Here is an 8,462-nt window from a genome sequence, read left to right on the forward strand (position 1 = left end):
GCTAACATGAATGTGAAATAGCACGACTTCCTTAAGATTAATTAAATCACCAACATGGAGGAATTGGGAGTGCATACCAGACAAATCAGGACAAAAGTCCTTTTGCACAGGAAAGAGTTTATCAACGCAAGTTTTTCATATATTGTAAGATTTCGCTAGAAGAACCAATACATCCGGAGATCTCCCATCAGCAGGCTTGCATTTTTTACATTAACGTTTTTTTACTGTAGCGGAAAGCGTACCCCATTGGATTTAAATGGCAGCCTCAACTGCTCATAGCGAGCGATGAAAAAACTTGAAAAGAAAGCTTTTGGTACATATCGGAAGGATTGACAATTAGGTTCAAAATTTTTTTTGCAGTACCTCACAGTTTTTCAATATTCAAAATTTTTGTCCAAGAATGTTGGACATGCGCTAGTGAAAGACAAATAAAGGCTCGTTATTGCAGCCTTGTCAAAATGAGGTTTACTGAGTTATTATAAATGCAGCTTATTGGACATCTTAATAAAGCCATTCAAAAATTTGAAGACACAGTCAACTGCTAAGCCATTACCGCTATCATCTTCTATCATTATCGCTGTCATCAAAACTGCCATTATCATCGCTGTCACCAACTATCAATATCGTGATCATTATCACTGTCATATTCACTATCATTATATACCTCTAGCACTATCCCTATCTTTCTCTACCACTAGGTATCACTATAAGTAGCTATCATTACCACTATCACTACCATCACTGCCAATATTTCTAGCACTAACTGTCAATATCAGCCGCTATTAATATCGCTATCTAGCTATCTACCACTATTTTTTTACTATCTATTCACTAACTATCACTGCTATCATTACATATCATTGAGTGGGCACGGGAACAGTGACATCGGCATCCTCCAATGCTTCGCTTCTTTACCGTGCAGGCCGTGCTGGCGCTCGCCATATCAACTTCGCCGGCTGCAGGCTCTGACTCGACGTTTTTCCCTGGTACGGTGGTTGCAAGATCTGGGCTTCGTTTCACCGAAAACTTCAGCTTTCCACCCGGCCAGGCTTTCCTGCTCATCGAATCCCTAGTCCACACCCGTCCAGCGTCATCGACGATGGCATCACCACCCACACCGGATTTAAAGCGACAACACGCTGGCTTTCCCTTCAGTGGGCACGGGAACAGTGACATCGGCATACCTCCAATGCTTCGCTTCTTTACCGTGCAGGTTTGTACGCACTATTCTTTGCACGCTAGAAAAAGCGACGATCGCTGTTTACTTCTGTTCCCGTGCCCGCGGGTGTGCTTTGATGTTGCTTGTGAATGCTTTTCAATGATTTCTCTGCTTTTGCGCTCTGGCGACATTGAATCTAACCCGGGTCCTATGACTCGCTCCCTTGACATAGACAACCTGCCAGACAATCCGTCTGAACAAATGAAAGTTATGTTTAAGCTGCTTAAGGATGTACATTCGCGTACGTTGCAAAGCTCTAAAGATCAGGTCGAATTAGAAGCTGATATTAAAGACATTAGGAATAGTCAGAAGAACATTGAATCAAAGTTAGCTGGCATGCACAAGAGGCTTGATGAACTCGAGGAAAAGGGAAAGAAAATCGACGACATGGATCAGGAGCTCTCATCTTTAAAGAAATCTGTAGAAGACCAACGTACTCGAAATGATTTGCTGCAGTCTCGCCTAGATGAAGCCGAAGATAGATCGCGACGTGAAAATCTAATATTTAGGGGTATACCCGATGAGGAAGAGACTTGGGCAGACACTGAGTCGAAACTCCTGGAAGCCTTGACTAAGACTGTCGAAGTATGCCCCTCCAGTTCAATTCAACGTGCACATCGCCTGGGCGTTTTTTCAGATGAGAAGTGTCGACCAATCATAGCCAAATTTTCGGACACTAAAATGAAAGACAAGATATTAACCCTTCGTAACCAATTTAAAACGGATAACATCACAATCAGTGAAGATTTCTCACCGGCTACGCGCCAGGCTCGGAAAAAACTTTTTGAATTTGGTAATATTCACGCTGGCCCTCGCTCTTTTAAGATACGCTATAACAACATGCATATCAATAAAAAATGCTTCATGTATAACCCTACCAAGGACACTGTTGAAGAAATCGTGGCACGTGGCGAATCGTCTAGATTGGATTCTGTGGCTGGATCTTCCGCTTCACCGTAGGGAATCGCGAGGGGTAGTGGACAGTTGCCATCGTCGATATCAGTTCTTTATACTAACGTCAGGAGCCTACTTAACAAGCATACTTCTTTATCTTCTGCCATAGACACATGCTCAGCTGACATTATAGCGCTAACCGAAACCTGGCTCCCAACGCATGTATCGGATTCCGAAATCTTCCAAAACGCTCATCGGTACTCGGTATATCGTTGCGATAGAATAGCCAAACGAGGCGGCGGTGCCTTACTTGCTATTTCTAAAGACATTCCATCTTCATGTATCCAAGTCTTCAGCGAATTAGAACTAATATTTGCGTCAATAGTGATAGGTCATCTTAAACTGATTATTGGCGTCTGCTACCGTTGTCCTTCTTATTCGTCTACATTCACTAACGAACTTCACGATGCTATAAATCTTGTTCGCGCACGATTTCCTTCATCACCACTTTTTCTACTTGGAGACTTTAATTTTCCAACTATTTCATGGACTGCTCAGCAGCCTTCTTTATCTTCCCCTTCGTATCAAGCTAAAGAATTCTTAGAACTATGCGCCATGTTTTCGCTAACTCAGTTAGTAACAAAAGCCACAAGGACAGTGAATAACGCTTCGAACACTCTTGATCTAATTCTAGCAACTAATCCAGAGTTAGCTACTGATATAACATATCTTCCAGGCATCAGTGATCACGTTCTGCTCAATTTTTCCATTAATATACCACGTCCAAAACCGAGCAAAATAAAAAAGATCATTCTAGATTACAAACGCGCCAACTTTGCCGCTATTAACAATGAACTGGGCATATTTGTTGATTACTTTATTGCTAACTCCGACTACTACTCTGTCGAAGAAAACTGGATATCATTCAAAACGAAGGTTCACGAACTAACTGATAAGTATATCCCTAAGCGCATCGTCACCTCTAATCCACAAGCACTTTGGCACAACTCTCACATCAAACGATTATCTAACAAAAAGAAACGTTTATACCGCCGCGCGAAGCTTTCACCATCTAACGCGCGATGGGCGAAGTACAAGTCTGCTTCCGACGCTTACGTCAACGCGATTAAACAAACAAAGCATACCTTTTTGTCTGCCACATTACCAACTATTTTGAAAACGAGTGTTAAGAAATTCTGGCGCGTTATACACCCTGAGAACGACCCATTAATTAGACTACAAGATGCCTCCGGTAACCTTATCCCCAGTGATCTTTGTGCTTCCGTGCTGAATAACACATTCGTTGAAAGCTTTTCCTCCATTTCAAGCGTTAATCTGCCTCACATACAGCACCACAGGTTCCCGACAATGTCACCTATAACTATCGATCCACCTGGCATAGCCAAATTAATTGAATCCCTGAAAAATGATTCTTCACCTGGTTCTGATGCGATTAGCGCTAAATTTCTAAAAAATACTTGGGCTTATAGTTCAGTTATACTAACCAAACTTTTTCAACAGTCACTCGACACAGCAAGCCTTCCTAACGACTGGAAAATTGGGAAGGTGGTTACACTTCACAAGTCCGGTGGTAAGCACTCCCCTCAAAACTTTCGTCCCATTTCGCTCACTAGCACATGCTGCAAATTACTAGAACATATCGTTTTCAAGCATGTCGTTACCTTTCTCGATGAGAATTCATTTTTCACACCTGCGCAACATGGTTTTCGTCAAACATACTCGTGTGAAACTCAATTACTTGCCTTCACTGATAAGCTATACCGCATACTTGACAACTCATCCTGTGCTGACTGCATTTTTTTGGATTTTTGAAAGCCTTTGACAAAGTATGTCATAAATTGCTGCTACATAAATTGAGCCATCTTAATCTCAATCCTAACGTCTTCGACTGGATTAAATCTTTCCTTCTTAACCGTTGGCAATTTGTGCATGCAAATAACACTAACTCACCGATTGCTAACGTGCTATCTGGTGTTCCACAGGGATCGGTCCTTGGACCACTCCTATTCTTAATCTATATTAATGACCTTCCTTCTGCCATATCTTCCAACATTCAACTTTTTGCTGACGATTGTGTAATATTTCGGGAAATAAATAACGTTAACTATACTGACACTCTCCAGTCAGACCTCAATTTGGTGTCAGACTGGTGCACTACATGGAATATGGAATTAAACATTAATAAATGTAAAGCTTTGCGTGTTTCCCGTGCACCTAACGCTCTTCCTTCATATTATCTTAACGGCACTCTTCTTGATTGGGTAAAAACATACAAGTACCTAGGTATTCATATCACTCAAAATTTATCATGGTCTATTCATATTGACTACGTTATTAATAACACTAACCGCATGTTAGGGTACTTACGTCGCAATTTCTCAGCCGCTCCCTCATCTCTTAAGCTTATACTCTATAAAACACTTATACGTCCTAAACTAGAATACGCAGCATCAATATGGGACCCTACACATGATAACCTTGTATATTCCTTGGAACTAGTCCAAAATAATTCCGTTCGCTTCATTCTTTCAAATTACAACCGTACGGCAAGCATCACAGCCATGAAATCTAACGTGTCACTCCCACCGTTACAATCTCGCCGTAAAGTTGGTCGCCTAACACTATTTCACAAGCTATATCATCACGTTACGCTTCACGACTATTTCATATCACCCCCAGAATACATTTCACGTCGCATCGATCACCGCCACAAGGTTGGCATCCCAACATGCCACACCAAATCTTCTTTTCACTCATATCTTCCTCGCACATCTGTGGAATGGAACCGCCTTCCCCCCGATATTGCAGCCATTGCAGATAACAAAACCTTTCACGACGCAATAGCTAACATTGTTTATTCTGAAAGAAGTTGATTCATGTGTAATATCTGTTTCCACTGTGTTATGTACATTGATTTCATGTTATTTACGCTTTGTGAATGTTGTTTGTTTTAATTTTGGAGAAAATTTATTCTGTACTACCTGTTTTCACTGTATTGTATTTGTAGCGCCCGGCGACGCTATAAAGCGCCGGCGCTGAGATCGGCGTTACAGCGCGCGCTAGAGGAAAAATAAAGACGGACAGCGCGTGCTCGTGGCGCACGCCCGGCACGGGCAGTCCGGAACTAGAAGCTTGCCACGCTGGTCGTCTCTGTCTGGTGCTCCGCTGCGACCCCGCTAATACCTCAACAGTGGTGACTCCGGCCTAAGACATGACCGACCCCAGCAACCTACCGCCCTCAGGCGGCCTTCCGCCTGACGCTACCTTGCGCCCACGGGACGTCGCAGCTCTCCAGCTCCGCCTACCAACATTCTGGCCCAAGTGTCCGCAGACCTGGTTCGCCCAAGTGGAAGCCGTCTTCCATCTGCACCACGTCACCTCGGAGGCATCTCGGTATCGTCATTTACTTTCCAACCTGCCTTCTGAGGTGGCTCAAGAGGTAGCGGACATCATCGCTGCACCCTTGGGCGATACCCCGTACCAGCGATTAAAGCAGGGCATCCTGGCCCGCACCACGGCGTCAGAGAGTGCGCGCCTCCAGCAGCTGCTCACCTACGAAGAGCTTGGAGACCGCCGCCCCTCCCAGTTACTCAATAGTATGCGGCAGCTCCTGGGCGAAACCAATGCAGACCCGAATGGCGCACTGTTGCGGCAGCTCTTCCTACAACGCTTGCCGCAGTCGACCCGCATCGTCTTGGCTGCTGCGGGCGACTTGACCCTTGACCGCCTCGCCCAGCTCGCTGATCGAGTCCACGACGCGACTTCTCCTTCCGTCGCCGCCCTCTCTTCTCCACCGGAGACCGCCGTCATTTCACGGTTAGAGGCCCGGATCGATCAGCTGGCCGCTTCTATCGATGCCCTTCGGACGTCCTCTCATGCCCCGCACGGTTTATCCTCAACACCTCGCCGCCGTTCGTCTTCCCCGAGTGGTCCGCACTCGTCCAGTCCTCGCCGTCCGCGTCTCTGCTGGTATCACCGAACTTTCCAGCACAACGCTCGCCGCTGCACTCCACCATGCAACTGGTCGGGAAACGCGCAGCGAGATCACTGACGGCGGCGTGTGACCTCGCTCTTCAACCTGGCCGCCTTTTCGTCGTCATGGATCGCATTTCTGGCCTGCGCTTCCTCATCGACACTGGTGCCGAAGTCAGCGTACTGCCGGCCTCCAAAGCAGACCGTGCTTCCAAGTCACATGGACCTACTCTTCGTGCGGCCAACTCAACCTCCATCGCAACGTATGGTCTCCGATCCCTCACTCTGGACATTGGCCTACGGCGCACGTTTCGATGGGTCTTCATCGTCGCCGATGTACATCAACCCATCCTCGGTTCCGACTTCCTGACGCATTTTGATCTGGACGTCAGCATGCGTCACCATCGTCTCATCGACAGCAAGACGCGCCTTTCCATCACTGGCGTTATATCAGCTGTCGTTTCCACTGGAATCCGAACTCTGCTTCCGTCATGCCCGTATGCTCAAGTCCTCGCAGACTTTCCCGAGGTCACGAAGCCTTGTAATTTACATCAGCCACCCAAGCACGGTATCACCCACCACATTGTCACGCGTGGCCCACCTGTCGCAGCTCGCCCGCGCCGCCTCTTCGGTGAGCGTCTGGCTATTGCAAAACGGGAATTCGACCACATGCTCCAGTTGGGTATTATTCGCCCTTCATCTAGTAGTTGGGCTTCACCACTCCATCTGGTGCCCAAGAAAGATCCGGGTGACTGGCGACCGTGCGGCGACTACCGGGCTCTCAACGCTAACACGGTCCACGACAGCTATCCCCTTCCACACATCCAAGACTTCACTGGACATCTGGATGGCTGCAAGATCTTTAGTAAAGTGGACCTTGTCAAGGCGTACCACCAAATCCCTGTTGAGCCGGCCGATATTCCGAAGACGGCCATCACTACACCCTTCGGACTGTTTGAGTACGTGCGCATGCCTTTTGGGCTACGCAACGCAGCTCAAACTTTCCAAAGATTCATCGCTGAAGTGACGCGTGGTCTCCCGGCGGTATTCGCCTACATCGATGACATCCTCGTCGCGAGTCGTACTCCACAGGACCACGAGCGTCACCTCCGGGAACTCTTTCAACGCCTCCAAGAGTTTGGCTTGGTCGTCAATGCCCAGAAATGTGTCTTCGGCTCTTCTGAGCTCGAGTTCTTGGGCCACCACATCTCGGCGCTGGGCATTCGTCCATTGCCTTCTCATGTCCAGGCCGTTACGGACTTCCCAGCTCCAACTACCCTACGCAAGCTCCGTGAGTTCCTGGGCCTAGTGAATTTTTCACGGCGCTTTATCCCACACTGCGCCGAGCTTCTTCACCCCTTGACTGACCTTCTCCGCACCACGAAGTCCTCATCCTCTGCGATTTCCTGGTCTCCCGAAGCTCAGGCCGCTTTCACGGCTGCCAAACAAGCCCTCGCTGATTCAGTCGTCCTCATCCACCCTAGGACTTCCGCGCCCACTCGCATCATGGTGGATGCTTCCAGCGTGGCCATTGGCGCGGTTCTCCAGCAGAAGATTGACTCCGAGTGGCACCCACTGGGTTTCTTCTCTCGGAAGCTCCAGCCTGCTGAGACTCGCTACAGCGTATTTGGCCGTGAGCTGCTTGCTATCTACTCCACGATCCAGCACTATCGCCACTTCTTGGAGGGCCAGCCGTTTTACGTTCTCACGGACCATAAGCCTCTGGTGTATGTGTTCCGTACGAACTCTTCGAAGTACGTCGCCCGTGAACTTCGTCAGCTGGCCTACATATCGGAGTTCACAACCGATATTCGACATATCAAGGGCACCGACAACGAGGCAGCTGATGCACTTTCACGCATTTCCACCATCGGCGTGTCTCCACCTGCTGTGGACTGGCCCTCCCTGGCGCGGGCACAGCTTGAAGACCCTGAGCTGCACGCCCTGCGTGACCACCCTCGAGCACTCCGTCTGCAGCTCGTGCCTCATCCGTTTGTGCCCGGATCACTCTGGTGCGACATATCATCGGCTCTACCGCGACCGTTCATCCCGGAGGCCTTTCGTCGTGCCATTTTCCATTCCCTTCACGACATCTGCCATCCTAGCATTCGGGCCACGCAGCGCCTCGTTACCCAGCGGTACGTCTGGCCGAACATTAACACCGACGTTCGCCAGTGGGCCCGCTCGTGCCTTGCTTGCCAGTCCACCAAAGTGACACGCCATACCAAGACTCCCCCTCAGTCTTTCCTGCCGCCTGGATCACGCTTTGACCATATCCATCTCGACCTGGTTGGACCGCTTCCCCCCTCTCAGGGCTACAAGTATATTCTGACGATGGTCGACCGCTTCACCCGTT

General features: G+C 48.2%; 1 protein-coding gene across 1 annotated transcript; it reads left to right on the forward strand.

Moving 5' to 3' along the window:
- Positions 1–1,318: 1,318 nt before the first annotated feature.
- LOC149339887 (uncharacterized) lies at positions 1,319–2,179 on the forward strand. Its single transcript, XM_089551014.1, has one exon. The coding sequence runs from the start codon at positions 1,319–1,321 to the stop codon at positions 2,177–2,179; it is 861 nt and encodes a 286-aa protein (XP_089407140.1).
- The last annotated feature ends 6,283 nt before the right edge of the window (positions 2,180–8,462 follow it).

The sequence above is a fragment of the Amblyomma mixtum genome, chromosome 6, assembly GCF_055824585.1.
Source record: "Amblyomma mixtum isolate Tamu chromosome 6, ASM5582458v1, whole genome shotgun sequence".
In the NCBI taxonomy this organism is placed as follows: domain Eukaryota; kingdom Metazoa; phylum Arthropoda; class Arachnida; order Ixodida; family Ixodidae; genus Amblyomma; species Amblyomma mixtum.